Consider the following 18,662-nt stretch of genomic DNA (forward strand, 5'->3'; position numbering starts at 1 on the left):
CTCTGGGAATCATGGTATGCGATGTATGGTATGGTATGCTAAATCGATTTTCATAATTTCCCGTGAGTAGGTAGATACCCCCTTCATCAAACAAACATGGAAGCGAAATGTATCTTTCCATCTATCCATCTACAAAGTATCCTTTCCAAAACCATACAAACCAGCAAGGTACCTATCTAGCTAACTACCTCAATATGATTCCCGTTCACCATACATACATACATACATACATACATACATACATATTACATATGCATTTCTCCGCGTCTACCCCTCCACAACACATATCATCCCACCTCCCACACACACATATCAACCACCAGCCATCTAACCATCCAGCCGCGTGGGATACATCATACATCTCCTACCAATAACACCCCATTCAATACAAACCAAGATCGATCCTTTCCCTTCCTTTCCTTTCCTTTCCTTTCACCCATTGCATTGCCTCGCTCCGTCCTCGCATGCCTTTCCGATTATCGCAATTCCCATCCCCATCTCACATTCATCATTCTCCCACGCGTCCTCCGTTTCCATCTCTCCGTCTATCCCTCATCTCGCATCATCTCACATCACATCTCCCATTCCCAAATAATCCCACACGGCAAACCGCCATGATTTTTCCGTCTCTCGTGTAACAACTAATAAACACCTAATAAACACCTAATAAACACCTGCTACTGTACATACTAACCCAGTAACAAAACTAACAAAGCAAACATCTCTCAGCTAACTCCCCAATCACCAATCCCATTTCTCTTTCTCTCTCTCTCTCTCTCTCTCTCGTAGGGCCCTCCAAAATGTGGTGGGGAGTAAAAAGTAAAATTCTCCAATCTCGATTATCCAAACAATGACATCCACACCTACCAGCACCTACCAGCACCTACTTACTTCGTAGTATCTACAACCCTCCACCCAAGCTCCAAAATCTCAAAACCGCGGCTCGGCGCACAAATCGGCCGCCGGCGCTGAACCTGAATATTTCCGCTCTACGCATATCATAACCTGGAATGACTCTTCCTTTCCAAGAGAAAAAATATAGATTTATTCCCACAACCTGATCACCAACCTTTTTAATTTTAACTTTAATTTTTATTAACACAAATAAGATTACAATACAATACAACCTCACAAGCGATATCGCTCTCTTTCTCTTTTCCTCTCTCTCTCTCTCTCTCCATATTCCCGAGGCTATATTTTTGCATTACCTTGGGTATGATATTGCTCCCTCTATCAATCTAGTACCTCCCTATCTCTCAATCCCGTACGTACATCATAGTCTAGACTCACCTCACCTCCTCCGTAACCTGGCAAATTCTGGTATGTATGTGACTGTAACAGTATTAAACCAAACAATTCGCTATCTAATTGTCCGAAACTTTTCCAAACGATCAACTACTACCACTACCATAACACAACACAATTACCGCCGCAACATCCAGCATTGAACATCCATTCCTCCTTCAAACTTTCCCCTCCCCTTCCCCCCCCTCTTCCTTAAAAATTCCCACCCAAAATACCACTCTACGCTTACCTTACCCCCCAGCACCCCAGCACCCAAGCCTCTCAGCACCGCACCGCACCGCATCATATCGCATCACATCGCATCGCATCCATCCTCGCCATCCTCGATCCTCGCCATCTATCCCACGAACGAACCGCCCAACCCCGCCAAGCCGGCACGCCAATCTGTCTCGAAGCCGCCAAGCCCTGATTCCAGATTCTCTCGATGCGCCTCCCTACCTCCCTACCTCCCTCCTCCCTCCTCCCTACCCAAGTACCTACGCACCTACATACCCAAATATTCTCACTCCACACCCTATCAAACCCCCAAACCAAACCCTCCAAACCCTCCAACCCCCCAAACCCAACCCCATCCAGACCCCTAAACTCTCGGTGCATACCCGGTGTCATAGCCCTCCCCAAGCACCTTGGCACATCAAAACGCCCATCAAAACACCCAACCCACCAAGCCTCCCACCAAGCTTCCCACCAAGACCCCTCCCAAAAACTAAAAACCAAAACTCCCCCCCTCAAAATGCCTCAGTAACATCGTGAAACACTCTTGCAGAATTGGCATGCTTGGCCCACTCACTCACTCACTCCATCATATCACATCACATAACATCACACATCACACATCACACCAAAAATCTGCAGAACATCACACAAATCTCACATCGTATCGTATCCGCTCTAGATTTCTTCAACCCTCAATCTCCAACCCTCAACCCTCAACCCTCAAAAAATCAAATCCTCACTCATCACAACTTGGATCTTTAAACCTAATTAGGATATGCGCAAGACTTGGCATACTTATAAGGTTTGGAAATGCGTGAATCCATTGCGACGATCCAAACGGGTGTGGAGATAGATCTGAATTCTAGTCGGGCCGTCCAAGACGTTTGTATGTTTGATTTGATTTCAATTAGAACATTCAAAGACTTGGGATCTATAAATTTAGCTAGAACATTAAAAGAGTTTGATTCTATAAATCCAATTAGAACATTCAAATAGTTTGGATCAATAAAATTATTTCAAATCTTGAATTGCGTTAGAACATTGGCCGAGGGATACGGGAATATGGTGAAGACAAGGTTTCCCATAATCCAGGCTGCAGTCTTACTTTAATCTACAAATAGGATCTCTACATAATACCAAGGCGGGATCAACGGGACGGTGCGAGCATTTGGTTTCACTCCTTTCAACATCAAGGTTTTGTAAAACAAGCTTTTAATTTTCTCATACTGTTCAGAGATACATCAGAGAATCTAAAAGCAGACCAATCCACCGACGCTCCTCAAACTATCAGTTACAAACATGGTGAGTCCCCCATTGAACAAGGAAAAGGTTTCCACCCAGTAAATGCTGCACCAAGCATACAATTACATCATCATCATGGGAATGCACCAAGATGTAAAATCTTCATGAAATTCCAGACCTGATGAAAAAATCAAGAAAATATTACAACCCAAATGCAATATCATTATGTATAAACGTGTTTTTCATCCCCACCATCATCTAAAATCCTCCAAAACCTGTTGGTTGTGGTGCGAATCCATTAGTGTGACCGAACTGGGCTGGAGATGCACGTCCGGTAGGTCCAGCGGTGATCATTAGACGATTACCTCCGAGAATTGGGGTATTGTCCTCTTCCTGAACTTGTGACTTCTCTCTCAACTTTCTCTCCTCGTTATCCTTCTTCAGCTCAGCGATAGCAGAACTTTGCTGGGCCAAGTAGTTGATCATGAATGGCATAGTAAAGTCGGTAAGACCATGACGCCATGAGATTTCCATGACAACATGAACAGGAATGAGGTCGTAACAAGCATAGAGCATACCAACATAACATTCACGGCTACCGATATCGACGAACTAGAAGAATGATTAGCAAAGGAATGAGAGAATCTGGATAACACATTGAACTTACGTATCTAAGCAACTCCTCAACGACATCTTCCTTGCCAGAAATAGCAGCAGTCTCAATTGCGTCTTTGAAAAGTTTATCTTGTTTTGAAAGAGCAATGGATTTCTCCCAGCGCTTGTTCTTGCGGTAAATGTTGGAAGCAATTTGACGGAAGAAAACTAAATCGTGACGCTCTAATCGTTGAGCAAGCTCGACGGCATCATAGTTATCGTAATTCTCAACTGAATCACGGAGGGTCTTGTAATCTTCTTCTTCAATCAACAAGTCATGGATGGCGCTGTTGACAATCTTCTTGTTCTGGGTCTGAACGTTAAGAAGGAAGGGTTTGATGAGAGGGATGTTGTCAGATTTTTCGAACATCTTGACAACACGGTTGACGTCGATTCTTGGTGAAAGTGCTTGAAGAAGATCGGTAATGAGGGATGGTTGCTCTTGAAGATAGAAGTTAAGAGCGCGGTAATAGATCTCCAAATTAGCTACCTTGACAACGATATCCTTGAATGAGTGATGCTCCCATGCGTCGGCAGCTCTCTCCATCATTGCAAGAGCGGCATTGTCCCACTCGTCATAATGGCAGTACAAGAAAATCAACTCGGGCCAAAGGTGAGCTTCCTCGCAGGCACGAATTACCTTGGGAATATTGATTCTGCTCCAGAAGAGCTTCAAGTGCTCCATTGTGCGTTCTGGGTGATATTTGGAAAGGGCAACACCTAAAGAAGTGAACATCGCCATGTGAGACTGTATTCAAGGTTAGCTTCATCTCCCAGAGATGTTTGGTCTTTGCTTGGGATATTTCTTACACGTTCAAGACCTAGACCTTGCTCAAGCAGAGCAATAAGTTCATCAAAGTAGCCATTGTCTTCATATTGCTTGACCAAGCTCTGCAACTCCTCAGCATCAATGATCAAATTGAGACCACAAATCTGGGCAAGGCGGAATTCCTTCTTCTCAACACAAGCAGCATTAACTTGCTTCCAGACCTTGATACTGTTGGCCTTTCGGGCACATTCCACAGCAGACTGATATTCCTCAAGATGTACGAGGGTGGTAGCAAGTTTGGCCCAGTTTGAAATACTAGTGAAGAATATCTTCGCGGCTTGGTGGAAGCCTTCAGCATATGCCTTGTCACCCGATTCTTCGATATCAGCGACATTTGTTCCTCTGAGGAAGTCCTCAAGTTCGCTTAGTTGATCGGTACGAGCATATGCAAAAGCAAGTGCAGTATCAATGGGAGGCTCACGTAGAGTCTTGCGGGCCATACGAAGATATTTAATGAGGTCCTCGTCCTTTCCAGCATGAGTTGCAATTTCAATGACTTCGAGATAATTGCTTGGATCATCGGCGCGAATGTATGAGGCAATACCATCGCTTACACGTAGACCATCCAATTGAGCCTTGGCGACTCTACTCCATACTTCAGGAAGCTCGACCTTCTCGGCATAGTCGTTCGCACGATCGATACTGACAATGTGCTCAACGAGAACATTTGCAGCGTTGAGATGGTCGTTGATCTTCTTGTAAACCTCGAATGCTTCTTCGTACAAGCCAACTTCAATACAGATAGAAGCTACATCCGCTGGGTTAAAGGCGTCTAATTTGTGAATGTAATCCATGACTCGACCCTTGTCAGCTTTAGTAGCGGTGAGAATGAGGAGGTTTTGCAAGCTCTCATTGTCACTGAAGGGCGAAGGCTCGAGGACAATCTTTTCGAGCAACTCAATTAGTTCACCTGGAAGATCAGCACTAAGGAAAGCTGCGACTGCAACAGAAACCTTTTCGGGTTCAGTCGACTCGGGAACAGCTGTAGAAATAATTTGATCGATCACGGATCGGCGATGTATATTATTTTCCGAGAGAACAAACTCCCAAAGCTCTCGATCAGCTCTCTCCAAAAGATAGCGAGCTTGAGCCTTGTACATGGAGTTTTCATTGGTGATGTTGACAAGCTCAAGGTCATTTTGGCCTTTGCTATAACAGATAAACTACATCACCAGAATGTCAGCAATTGTTCAAAGCAAGCTTAGACATTTAATATGCTAGAATGATCAACCCAAATTTGGATGCTCAAAAGATGAGATTGAAGAAATCAACATTGGACATGTTAGATCTGACATCGATTGAAGTGACTTGGGGTTATTTAAAGGAGTGGATCGATCAAATGGTTTTCGGCACTCAAAGATCACAATTGTTCAAACTAGCTTTGAGCATTCAAGGGATCGATTTGATCAAACGAACCAAAGGATGGGAATACTTACGGCTAGTCCAGGGTCTCTCTTCTCACAGTATGACCTAGATCGTCAGTTTGGAGGATATTCAAAAGTGGACAATGTCGAAGACTTACCCGACAACCAAACTATCATATTGAGAATTTTCCTTGAGGAACTTTTCGGGGTTGTTGTTACTATTTTTTCGTATTAGCGACATCATACCATGCACTGTGTGATGATGAACATACCTGTCGATGTATATCTTTGCTAAAGCATTGTATACAGCTTGTTGCTGGTTGCCTGCAGCCAAGGTTGCCTCAAGGAATGGCAAAAGAAGCTTAAGACGGTTTCGTGTTTCAACCTCATGAACAAGTTCATCGATAGGGATGGAAGCATGATTGACTGAGTTCAAAAGGTTCTTGATAATTTGCTCATCACAGTCAACATCAAGTAAACCACCAACAACAGCGGGTGTTCGGGCTGGGTTCACACGCTGGACATAAACCTCGATAGATTGAAATTGTTGATTTTGATAGAGGTAGAGTACCAACTCGTGAGTGAAGTTGAATCGGTCACAGACGATGATGAGTGGTAATTGTTCGGTCAATTTGGCTTCCTTTAAGAAATTCTTCACGCGTTCAGGATTATAGAAATTGGAATCTCTGCAAATACGTTCCACCTCGTTGAATTGCTGCATCTTGGCGGCGCTCTCAATATATTTGAACACGACGTTTTGATCTTCACTCAAGTTGACGATGCTACCAAGATAATGGTAAAGACCCTCGGCAGTCTTGTACTTCTCGAAAAGATCAATCAATCTGACAGCACCGAGTAAATCGGAGTATTTAACAGCGATTTGAACAACAGCCGCAAGGTTTTGACGAATGTTTACCTTGAGCATAGCATCTAGACAGTCTAATGACTGCTCAAGGGACAAGCGACCAAAGTAACCAGTGAGCCATTCTTGACTGAAAGTTGGTGAAGCAACAATATTGACAATCACACGTTTGATGGCTTCAGGATCTTCGTAATGCTCCAAAGCTCTTTGAGAAAGGCCAGCTTGTTCACACAACTGTGCGATTCTAGGCTTATCGTAGTGTGAGAACATCTCATTACCAAGAATAGCGTCGGCAACTTGAGGAGCGTTCATGAGATTCATTTCAAGAAGACGAGTCTGCAAGTGTCCTTGCTCTGGCTTATTTTCCTTTAATGCATCAAGCAAGAATCCCGTAGCAGGTTGAACCATTCCCTGAGACTGGAATACGTCTACAACACGCTCAATATCGACAAGCGAACCACCCTCGGTGTTTGCCAACTGTGTAGCGAACTCGGCTCCCTTTTCGGGGTTGATGGAGATGATGTTACGAAGTAATTGGACATAGTCTGGTTGGTAACCTGCTTGTTGGGCGTAGGGTAAGATCTTCTCAAATTGACCACTCTCTGCGAAAGCGGCAACAACTTTGTGAGGAACGTTTGCCTTCAGATAGATAGCAAGCGCTAGCTGTGTATCTTGTTGACGGACAATGTCACCTAATTCTTCTGAACAATCAAGCTTTTCCTCCTTCATCCACTTCTCAAGAAGATGCTTTCGGTTCTGAGCCAGGACAGGTCGTACAAGCTCCAAAGTCTCGTGCTTATTCAGCGATCCCTTGTCAAGCAATACACCAAAGTACTGCAAGATGACAGATAGTTGACCTGGTACAGCCGGTACATTCTTAAGACGTTCGATGGTTTGTGGGGTTCGCAAGAAGCCGCGAGGAGAGTTTGCGGCAATCTTTGATGCCTCGGAGTAGTTTCCTGCAGCCAAAAGTTGCTCAAATTGGTTGGCATAGAGGTTATCTGCACCAGGTAGACCAGCTCTTGAAGCAAGCTTGACGGCTAAACCTGAGTTTGCAGGATTTTGGAGGAGGTATGGAATAATTGTGGTTTCATCAACAGATACCGACAATACTTGTCCTCTTCGATTAACACCAACAAGTCCTGCAGATTCCGAATCGCCAGCTGTGATGAAAATCGTCTCGCTCGAGATACGGTTCATGAAAATGCATGTACCAGTCTCAAGGTCGTAAAGGTGAATAAAGCCGTATTTGGTAACCAAGTAGATAATGCTGTATTTTTGTGAAACTTGCATTGCAACTGGGAAATCGTTTACGGCTTCAGCAGGGAAGTATACATCGACTGCCTTCTTCGAGAATGTTGGGTTTGAAGCTTGGTGGTCGACCTCGACTATGTGTAGCTTTGCGCCAGTAGCAGTCCGAACCGAAAATGTGAATACCTTTGTATCTGCTGGGGCCGATTCCAATCGTAATGTACCGAATGCTGCCGCGTGACCTTCGATAGCCTGACTGATGCCTCTGTCTTTTGAATAAAGTTGCATCGCTCCTACCACTCGTCCTTGTTGTTGTGTAATGCCTACGACTACCATCCACTTTCCATCGCCGCTAACACGATAGTTGATAATTTGGCAGCCCTAGCGTAACATTAATACCATTCATTCTCCTAGAGATAAACAGGACTCACAGCAAGATTTGGATTTCTCTTGAAGACCTCTACCGGAGATGCCTGATTTGGGTCAAATACATCCCAGTGATAAACTGTTGTATCGGTAACCAATCCCAAGCTTGTCTCACTGAACCATTTCCAGAAGACAACATCTTCATTCATGGTAGCAGACTTCAGCTTCGCCTTGGCGCCCAAGTCAAATATCTGTAAGGTCCTTGATTGTGCCTTTAATGCAATGACCTGTTTTGACCAGTGCATAATGGCACTATCCGCCTTAATAGGTCTTCGAGTGACAGCATTGTTCTGTTTTAGATCAACGATGACGACTTCTGGTTGTGCAGCTTCGTTCTTCTTCTCTCGTACGCAGATGTAGGAATCTGACTCCAGTGTCTATTCGAGTAATCAACATATGCCCAAAGCTCAATTCAGAATTACGGAATTACTTACACATGAATTAAAACCTATCGATTGTGCCTACAGGGTTAATCGTTAGCAAGCCAGATAGAGATTGGATGTTTGAAGCTGAAGTTGTTATGGCAGAAGCTGGTGAGAATAGCTGTGTTGTGGCTGGTACATACCTCAACCCCGACACTTGTTAACTAAATTCAAGTCAGTAAACAGAAGTCAACAATCCCATCATCGCACAACTCATATCATACCTGGAGAAGCTCCGTAAACTTGATTGGTAATGGAGCCATATTTACTGATTCTCTGGATCTATGCGATCAAAGGAAATGGCCTTATTTAATTGTTGACCCAATGTAGTGGGCAAGCTATCCGCGCAGAGAGGCGCTGTTTACCCAGAAACGTGCTCAATTAAAAACGAACGGAAGCTTGAAAGTACAGATGTTATGGAAATTAATTAAGAGAATTTGAGAAATACCCAGACTAAGGGGATGTTGCGGAATATGAGATTTGAAATGTGGAGAGGATATGTGGTTGTATTGCTTCTAAAACTGGCCTTGTCACTTGCGACGACGACAATTGTAAACGGCTGGATCAGTGAGCAAGGAACGCGCTAATCTGTTTTAGTCTTTCGGGCCAACCGCGTCACATGATATAGTATCTAAGGGGCACGACCTTTTTCACCAGCGTTCAACTTTACGTAAACACTCATTTAGCAACGATGAAGCTGTCAATCTTTCTGAAAGTTTTCGAAATACAATGATTCGCTTTCACACCTAAGGCGGCTCCCGATTGCATTTCATAAGGCTCGGCTTCTAGTAGTGAAGCTGTGGGTATACAGTGGCAATCCCCGGGTCACCCGGAGCAGCGTTCTTGTATCTTTACACTTAGATAAAGCTGCTTGCTTGATGAATAGGCAATCACTTTATACGACAAGTTTATTTGGCATGACACGATTCTCAGCAGATTGTTCATTCTTGCCACGTTATCTGCTTCAGAAACGGCATATGTACACAGCTTTACCTCATCATTGTTTTCTTTTCGCGTTTGCTCTGTTCTCCAATCAAGCAGACCACGCAAACAAATTTGTCAACCGCCAGTCGAGTGTATTCTACTTATGTAGCATCCGAGTTGGATGTATCGTTTAGAGAATTTTAGGGTTTCGGGTAATTTTGGGTGTTTCTCTAGCTTTAAGATACTCAGTAACAACATCTGATATAATCAACACTCAAACCATCATTTCTTATTAAATTTCATCTTCCCTGTCACAAGTCAAATTCTTACAGATCCCCATATTCAATTTACTCACAGAATATTTCATTCCGCCAATATCATTACAAGTATGGCACGTAGTCTGTCGTCATAAGCTGTCCTTATACTATATCCTGTATTGTTCGTTCCCTTGACTCATTGCTACCATTGTATTTACAACCTCTGTCTTTAGAGACATTGTCTTCGGTGTCTTCATCTTCAATCTTATAACTTTGCGTAACCAAAATACCTACTTCCTTCCCAGTACATTTCGGTTCGGGCTGCTCTGGAATATGCTGTAATATCCCCCTTTGACTACTTTTATCCCCATCGCTAGCATTTATGCTTTCATTATAATTATCTGCAGTTTCGTTCCCAGCTCCCGTGACCATGGTCGTTGCAAGACCATCTTCAATATTCCGTAATCTGATGGCGCGAGCTTTCATGTAGCCTTTTTTATGAGGTGTTGCAATGGTTGGAGGACTGGGTCTATCGTCTGAGGGGCCATAGGAACCATTTCCTAAAGCGAAACGGAGTAATGGTCTGAGAGCACTGAGACATGCTGCTATTATTCCTAAACCGATTTCGATGGTAGACCACCAGACGATGGGAGCCACGCCATAGAGATAGTCAACTGCTTTTGCATAGTTGGGAAAATATTTGACACGAATTATCGTGGCTATGCTAGCGAACATACCCATTCCTAGGAGAATGCTGATGGCGACTTTGATTCTAGGAGAGAGCTTCAAGTTCCATACTATGAATGCGGGAATGAGGGCAGTAGACAAGTCGGTGATGATGTTCATGGCCGAGAAACAATAGCTTAGGATGAGGATAGCATTGATACTGCTGCATTTTCCATCGGGAATGGTTTTGTCCCAGGTGAATGCCATGGGTCGACATGTTACAATAACAACGACGTCGGAAATGAGGACTGTCGCTACGGACCCTGCCATGATTGCGTAGAGAATTTTTCTGTAGGTCAGGCTGGGTGTTATGCGCATTAGGGAGATACAGATGCTAGCTTTGACTGGTAGTGTGCCTGTCAAGGTGAAGATTTGAAAGATAGTGAAGTACTGTTCTCTTTAATTAGCAACCTTAATTTCAACACCACTATCCACATGTATGTACTAACCTTGACTGCAGGCTCCATTTCTGCGGCAGTAATAGTAAGGTTATGAACACCCAGGCCATGAATTGCGGACATCGTCGACATGGAGACATTCACCACGAACATGATCTATATCAAATTAGCAAACTCTCCAAACTATGTGAAATGGGCACTCTATATACCCATCCTAGCAGTATCATCCAATCGTCCAAGCCGAACGCTTCACGTGTTACCCGAACCAAGCATCGCAATGCTAATGTAATGGTCGATAGTCCAAGAAATACAAAATTGACAATGACAATGGTAAGAGCCCTCTGTTCTAAAACCATGATGGTCTAATATGTTCTCAGCACACCACCGGCACTCTTTTGATGACGTTAGCCTCAGAAACAAAGCTACAAACAGAACGATCGAATAGCACAACTACCGGAGTCATCAAGATAAGTCAACTCCGAGTGAAATTTAATAAGTTGCACCAGAGAGGGTTGAGGTCTTAGGGAGTTCTTTAAAGTCGAGCCTTCAAGAAAAAACCCCTGAGGGTTGGGCTGAGGTTCCATATTTGCGGTTCTTTTTGCAAACCTCGAAAGTTTAAAAAGCAATGTTATACCACGAAAGGATACACAATATTTTTGGATCTGTGCACGCCTTACCACCTAACACAACGAATTGTTCAAGTATTGTCGAGAGCTATAGGCGATACCATGTCTAAGAAGAAGAGATCACCAAACGTCCAAAATCTTATTTCCGTGTGGGAATCATATAACTACCAAGAATTTTTCATGCAGGCAGGGAAACTTGAGTGCCGGGTTTCCAGGGGTCAAATATTGATGTCCTCTTTCGCCCTCGTCAGACGACACACCATGGGTCGGTGAGCCGAGCAAGCCCTATTTGGGTATACATCATATTCGGAACACCTGCCCCGAGCAAGGTATATAGAGTACGGGGTAGCACAAACGTTTCGTGTAGTAATACCAATGGATGTTACAAGTCGTTCCATTATCATCTTGCATTCGTTCAATTCAGAACTCGTTCACTTTTATCAACATTCATCCTTTTCCTAATGCAGTCAGAAACCGTTTGAAAGGATTCGGGAGTGGAGAGTGTGGAGTATTGTCCCTTGAGAATTCATATTCACAGGAGAGAATTGTACTATGTCTCGTTGTACCACTCCACTTATTTGTCCACTACCCACTTTTGAGATGATCTCCGTTGAATTCCCGGAAGCTTATTCCTTAAATTAATTCCTAGCCGATCATATGATTGGATGGGTGAAGAATATTGACAGGGTAAGTGGAAGCGATGCATACTTTTGATTTATGGCAGTAGCAGAACATGGGTGAGTTGCATAGTTGATATATCATGTAATCTTGGGTGATAGTTTTTGCCGGTTATTTACCATATGGACCACACTGTCGGGCTCTGGAATGCCTAAGTAAGAGCAAAGTCTTATTCTCCAGTTATGCAAGGAGCCAAGATGTCCGTAGGATGCTACAGGTCAATTTCTTATCTGTCTAAATGGTGAGTATGCAGAGCGGCCCGTTATTCTCCAAGCATAGGGCTCTAGTCTATATGAACAACATGATTTTGTTTCCACGTGGTGATCAGGCCCAACAAATGACCTGAGAGTTACAACGTTTCCAAGTACTCACACACGCAAAACGCGTGTAACTTCGAATCTAGTTAATGCACATGCCACGCGATACCAAACCACGCTAGGAATGATCTTGTTTTTCTAGCTCCGGACCTGTGTAATTTTTGGCGGGACAAGTATATAGAAGTGCTTTGATCTTTCTTTCTATTTGCAGAATAACGAACTTCTAGCAATTTTTTATTTTTTTTAAGATTACGAGACACGAAGATACGAATTACCCTAACAGTCAGCTGCGAAGATGGCCGACAAAATCCCATTCAGAGTTGTTATTATTGGAGGCAGTGTGGCTGGTCTCGTGTTGGGCAACATGCTTCAGCTGAACGGAATCGATTTTATCATTCTCGAGGCGTACCCCGCCATAGCTCCCCAAGTTGGGGCTAGCATAGGATTGCTCCCTAACGGCAACCGAATCCTCGATCAATTGGGATTGTTCGACAAGATTCTGGGACTCGCGCCTCCGGTTGAGCAGTTCAATTTTCGCAATAGCAAGGGCGAGAGAATCGCGGGTCATTCTGGAATGAGACATTCTTTCGAACAGAGGTAAATACATACATACTTACTTACTTACATACTTACTTACCTATGGGTGCTGTCTGGAATACGAGAATATGTTCTAATGCAATATAGACATGGATATCCCATTTTATTTCTCGATCGACAGGCGGTGCTTAAGGTGCTCTATGATAATATCACGGATAAGTCCAAGGTTCTAACCGAGAAGCGTCTGACGAACATCGAAATGAATGAGAAGGGCGTCAAGGCAATCATGACGGATGGATCCGAATTCACAGGTGATATACTTGTCGGTGGTGATGGAATTCATAGCAAGACTAGATCGGAAATGTGGAGGCTGGCTGAAGAGAAAATTCCGGGCTATATTCCTGCTGGGGAAGATAATGGTAGGTTTCTATTTTTTTATTGATTTTTGCTATATGGTGGGGCTTTGATGCACTGGGCGTGAAACTCTCTGGAAGCGGGGCTTCCAATAGTCTAGACTGTGGTCAGACAATGAATGGTTCTCCGGATTATGAATCCTATCAGAGCATGTAGATGCTTTACAGTGTTGAAAGCACTTCATCCATGAAGTTACCTTCATATGACGAAAGTTCAGCTCTCGTTTGCTTGACCAGCATATTTCACAGCACATCTAGCAACAAATCGTCAATCATCAATCACACCCAACTCGCACCAACCACACAAAACTCCCTTCCCTCCAAATTTTCCAAACCCCTCAACTAACGCCTCCTTAGCCCTTCCTTGCGACTATAGCTGCATCTTCGGCATCTCCAACCCGATCCCGGGCCTCGAACCGGGAAACCTACACTCCGTCTTCCGCGAGCAAAACTCCTACCTCATCAACGGCGGCCCCGAAGGCCGCGTCTACTGGTTCTACTTCTTCAAACACCCCACCACCCTCTACGGCCGCGACATCCCCCGCTACACCAAAGCCGACGAAGCCGCCGTCCTCCAAGCCCACGAAAACGACCCCATCACCCCCGACATCTCCTTCAAAGTCCTGCAAGACCGCAAAATCTCTTCCACCCTCACCGCGCTGCCCGAATACGTCTACAAGAAGTGGCATTTCGAGCGCATCGTTACGATTGGGGATTCCGCGCACAAATTCAACCCGATTGGTGGCCACGGCGGCAACTCCGCGTTTGAAACTTCCGCCGCCTTCGTCAATTCGCTCGTGAAATTGTTGGAAATCTCCCCCAAGCCCACAACGTCCGAAGTCTCAAACATGCTCGCGGGTCTCCAAGCCCTCCGTGAATCGCGCGCGACAATCCTGAAAGATGCCTCGCATGAGCAACAGCGCACAGAGGCGATGGAAGATCGGCTCCATAAATTCATCGCCCTGACGCTCTTGCCCATCACGGATACCGAAGACGTGATGTTTAATTTTTCGGGAAACCAGCCGTATGCGGAGAAATTAGATATGGTTGAGCTGCTGGCCCGGCCCAAACTCATCCCGTACAAAGATGAGTTGGCGCAAGCCCCGGAATTGCGAGGGCGGGTAGGGTGGTTGCAGATGGCGGTTTATATGGCGCTAGCGCTGGGCGCGTATCTTGGGATGTGGATGCATTCGAAGAAGGCGGGGCTGGCGGAGGAGTTGGCGGAGATTCTAAGGAGTCCGAAACGCGCGGCGGAGAAAGATGCGCGATTGGGGGTTTTGAGCGTGTATTTCTATGGGATGTTGGTTCAGCCGCTGGCTATCTGGTTGGTGGAGGGATGTCGCAAGCGTAATGATATGAATCTCGTGGCCATGTAAGGAATTCACGTCCTCCTTTGATTTCCTCTCTCCTTTTCCCTCTCTCCTTTTTCCTCTCTCCTTTTCCCTCTCTCCTTTTCCCTCTCTCCTTTTCCCTCTCTCCTTTTCCCTCTCTCCTTTTCCCTCTCTCCTTCACATTTTCTCCCCAAAAGACTATCAAGAAAAGGAAGACTAACATCACCCAGCCCAACCATCTGGCTCGCTCTATCCCAATACCTCGGCTTCGGCATCATCGCCCCCATCTACTACACCGCCTACACGCTCTTCTCCAACGCCGAACCCTACTGGTGGCCGCTCTCGCGTCTCATCCCCGCTCACTACATGAAAGCGATTCTTCCCTGCCTCGTCCTGTGCTACATTCTCCCAACTCTCCTCCTCATCCTCCCCCTCCAATCCTCCACCCTCACACTCACCCTCTCCAAATACTTCGCCCTCCTCCCCCCCCTCACTACTCTCCTCACCTTCCTCAGCAGCATCATCCTCAGAAAACTCTCTCCCCCACCCACACAAACTCCCACCGCATCCCACACTCCCACCGACATCCTCCCTCTCCGCACCCTCTACCTCACAACCTTCATCCTCGGTCTCCTCCTGCACATCTCATCTCTCATCTACATCCTCTGCTCCCCTAACCCCCTCTTCTCTCTCCCCTCCATCTTCCTCCCTACTCTCTCCAACGCCTCCCCCTCCCCCTCCCTGCATACCTTCTTCCTCATCAATTTCTGGTCCTTCCACCTCGCTACCTACATCTGGTCTTGCAACGCAGTGTGGGATATCAAACGCGTGGGTCGAACCACCATCGATGTCGGCAAAGCAGCTGCGTTACTACTTCTCGCGAATGTGGCTGTGGGGCCTGGAGCAGCATTGGTGGGGTGTTGGTATTGGAGAGAAGCGCAGATGGCGCGTACTAGCGTTTCGGCTAAGAAATGAGCTAGTTTGTCGGTATGACAAAATCGGCTGTTTAGGCGACCAATTTGAACTAGAGAAAGCCGGGAAAAAATGAAGATAGTGGTGGCCTTAGACCAAATAGCACATACATTCCGAAATTGATATTTAAAATAGACAATAAATGATTAAGATTGATATCTCGTTCTATTAATTAAAATAAGTAGAGTTTAGTTGCTACCCCCTTTATCCATCTCTCCATTTATACATATTCCATATCCCATCATCCATCTATGCATTCATCCATTATCTATTAAATCTTCCAGCCTTTCAGACACTCAACCCCTATCTCATGTGTCATACAAGTAGAAGGAGCCAAGTGAGCTGCCCTCACTTTACCTCGCAAGCGATAGCTATATGGCCAAATCTTTTTTCCCAAACGCCAAAGGGGTATATAGTACAACGCAAGAAATGCAGCACATCCAAAAAAGATTATCATCCCCATCCCTCACGATCTGAAATGAAAGCCGTAAGCTTGAAGTCCTAACGATAAGATTTAAATCCAGCTCAAATCCGGAATTAAGCAGCAGCCATTTCAATTTTCTTTCCCTTAACACTCTTCCATTCAATGGCAACACTGCCAATAATAGTAAGTGCAGCCATAACTGCAGCCACCAAGAATGATTGCGTCAATGCATTGTTATAAGAAATTGTCACACCAGCCAAATATTCTGGTGCGATATCTTTTTGAATACTAGTAGCACCTGTGCTTAAAACGACTGCTGGGTTGAGATCCGGTACATAGTGTGCCAAATTCTGGGCAAGTTTATTTGTAAAGACATTTTGACCAATAGAAACAAATAGAGCTCCTCCGAGTGTTTGGACGAAAATGATGACTGAAGTACCGGTTGGCACTTGAGAAATGTCGAGGACGGTTTGGCAGGCTATAAGGGGCTGTTGCATACCGAAACCAATACCGATACCAGCGAGACATTGGTAACCGATCCAGGCAGCGTGATTAGTATCTGGCTTGAAGGTGGTCAGGAGACCAATCCCGATGGATGCGATGACCGAAGAAACGATCATAAGTGGTGCATAATAACCGATTGTTGTGACGAGAGCACCAGAGATGATACTTGAAGATTCAGTTAGTATGAAGTTCAGTGAGAATAAGGAAGGTTGTACGAACCTGACAATGACCAAGGTCAAAACCATTGGTATGTTAGAAATACCAGACTTGACAGCCGAATCACCCTTGACGGCTTGGAACCAGATAGGAAGATAGTAGATCAAAAGGAGGAAATATGATCCGAGACAGAAGGAAAACCATGCAGCAGACCACATGCTTCGCTTCTTCATGATGCTGGGTGGTACGGTGGCACTATCCCCTTTCCAGAATTGGATGGCGATGAATATTCCGATCAATACTCCGAAAAGTACAAAAAGTGCGATAATACGCCCATTTCCCCAGGGATATTTGGTTCCACCCCATTGAAGTGCGAGCAATAGACAGATGATAGCTGGGATAAAGAATGCGGTACCGAGAAGATCGAATTCCTTTATGCGTTCCTTCCATGGGAGGTCTGCAACAGCTTCTCTATCGGGAGCTTTAAAGAAGACCAATATAACAAGAACCGTGACTGAGAAATTGAATAATTAGCGATTGCTTTTCTCACAAAATTCTGGAGAGACTTACCAGCTCCAATTGGCAAATTGATTAAGAAGCACCACCGCCAAGTTGCTTTATCAGTCTGCTCAAGTCAATGTTTGTGTTCCCGTAAAGTGAGATGTTAAGTCAGACTTACGAATACACCTCCAAGTAGAGGTCCAGCAACAGAGGCAATACCATACATAGCTCCAATTAAACCAGTATACATAGGTCTCTTAACCAATGGGACTGAGTATGCGACAATGATCAAAGCACCAGAGAAGATTCCAGCACTACCCAAGCCAGCAATAGCTCTACCAATGATCAACGCAATTGAATTTGGCGCAACACCACAGATTAAACTGCCGAGCTCGAAGATACCAATCGCAACAAGGTAAACCCATTTTATCGAAAAGTATGAGTAGAATTTTCCAAAAAGTAATTGAAAGGAAGCAGTGGTAAGCAAGTCTGTGAAAGGTATGATGTTAGTGATTAAATTCTACTTTCACCAGTTTCTTCCCCATGGGGCTACAAAACCAACAAATGGTAGGGATTCTTACATGCCGATCCGTACCATCCAACATCGTTCAACGAGTGAAACTGATCAGTAATCTTAGGAATAGCCGTTGCAATAATAGAGTTATCCTATTCACCAGTTAGAACACACATACACAAACGATACGATGATGCTAGGAAAACTCGACAAAACTTACCAAAGCCATCAAGAAAACGGATAAACATAACGCCAAACTAATCAACTGTAATTTAACTCCCGTGGGATATTCGACACCCTCTGCACTTGTGTGAACTCTATTCAACTCCTCTTGCTGTATCTCTGCTGCACTCTTTGTCTTCTTCAACTCTATGGGATTATCACTGTCGCCTTCATGAACCGAAGGTATCGTTTCCGAAGGCTTCTCTGACAACTCGGCATCTTTCTTCATCGCTTCGCGTGCTAGAATCGCTTGTTCGGCGTCGGATTTCTCGTGCATGGTGCTTGAAGAACTGATCGAAGCACTGGTAGTAGGTGGTACCTTTTCGTCTGTCATCATTTGGTATCCCGTTGTATAATGTTTCTCTTGCTGGAGAAAGCTTCTAAGAAGTACGAGAGAAATGAGTAAAAGACACCTCAAGTAGGTACCTAGGTATAGGTAGTTCAAGTAGTTGAAGAAGTGATCTTTAAATGAACTACTAGGTATGTACTCTCAAAAGTATAGATTGTATTTAAACCCTTGCCAACGGACGAATTCGGCGGGATACCTCGTCCGTGTTTGGACCGGAGGAAAGAATAAAATGAACGGAGGAT

At 44.7% G+C, this 18,662-nt stretch overlaps 4 protein-coding genes across 4 annotated transcripts; 1 reads left to right on the forward strand and 3 right to left on the reverse strand.

Moving 5' to 3' along the window:
• Positions 1 to 2,540: 2,540 nt before the first annotated feature.
• EAE97_002896 (uncharacterized protein) lies at positions 2,541 to 9,066 on the reverse strand. The gene is made up of 10 exons (XM_038873408.1): positions 8,796 to 9,066; positions 8,715 to 8,735; positions 8,584 to 8,610; positions 8,155 to 8,526; positions 5,883 to 8,104; positions 5,769 to 5,828; positions 5,683 to 5,716; positions 4,228 to 5,409; positions 3,431 to 4,165; positions 2,541 to 3,375 (listed from the first exon to the last, which is right to left on the reverse strand). The coding sequence occupies exons 1-10, from the start codon at positions 8,832 to 8,834 to the stop codon at positions 3,022 to 3,024; spliced, it is 5,046 nt and encodes a 1,681-aa protein (XP_038735271.1). The 5' UTR covers positions 8,835 to 9,066; the 3' UTR covers positions 2,541 to 3,021.
• Positions 9,067 to 9,914: 848 nt separating this feature from the next.
• EAE97_002897 (uncharacterized protein) lies at positions 9,915 to 11,232 on the reverse strand (the record flags this gene model as incomplete). The annotated part of the gene is made up of 3 exons (XM_038873409.1): positions 9,915 to 10,868; positions 10,928 to 11,032; positions 11,086 to 11,232. 3 exons carry the CDS (start codon positions 11,230 to 11,232, stop codon positions 9,915 to 9,917), a joined length of 1,206 nt encoding a protein of 401 aa, XP_038735272.1.
• Positions 11,233 to 12,792: 1,560 nt separating this feature from the next.
• On the forward strand, positions 12,793 to 15,753 carry EAE97_002898 (uncharacterized protein; the record flags this gene model as incomplete). Its single annotated transcript, XM_038873410.1, has 4 exons — positions 12,793 to 13,094; positions 13,182 to 13,453; positions 13,805 to 14,819; positions 15,009 to 15,753. The coding sequence occupies 4 exons, from the start codon at positions 12,793 to 12,795 to the stop codon at positions 15,751 to 15,753; spliced, it is 2,334 nt and encodes a 777-aa protein (XP_038735273.1).
• A 534-nt stretch (positions 15,754 to 16,287) lies between these two features.
• Positions 16,288 to 18,408, reverse strand: EAE97_002899 (uncharacterized protein; the record flags this gene model as incomplete). The annotated part of the gene is made up of 6 exons (XM_038873411.1): positions 16,288 to 16,843; positions 16,898 to 17,348; positions 17,405 to 17,459; positions 17,514 to 17,824; positions 17,917 to 18,001; positions 18,070 to 18,408. 6 exons carry the CDS (start codon positions 18,406 to 18,408, stop codon positions 16,288 to 16,290), a joined length of 1,797 nt encoding a protein of 598 aa, XP_038735274.1.
• Between the last annotated feature and the right edge of the window lie 254 nt (positions 18,409 to 18,662).

The sequence above is a fragment of the Botrytis byssoidea genome, assembly GCF_014898295.1.
Source record: "Botrytis byssoidea strain MUCL 94 chromosome Unknown BBYS_005, whole genome shotgun sequence".
Taxonomy (NCBI): domain Eukaryota; kingdom Fungi; phylum Ascomycota; class Leotiomycetes; order Helotiales; family Sclerotiniaceae; genus Botrytis; species Botrytis byssoidea.

What these genes read in the sequence shown, in the direction of transcription:
- EAE97_002896 (XM_038873408.1), bottom strand. Translation starts at nt 8,834, where the DNA reads ATGGCTCCATTACCAATCAAGTTTACGGAGCTTCTCCAG. An exon ending in GCAAAGATATACATCGACAG is followed by an intron (nt 5,829 to 5,882) that starts GTATGTTCATCA and finishes ACGAAAAAATAG; the next exon opens with TAACAACAACCCCGAAAAGT. An exon ending in TATGATAGTTTGGTTGTCGG is followed by an intron (nt 5,717 to 5,768) that starts GTAAGTCTTCGA and finishes CTGACGATCTAG; the next exon opens with GTCATACTGTGAGAAGAGAG.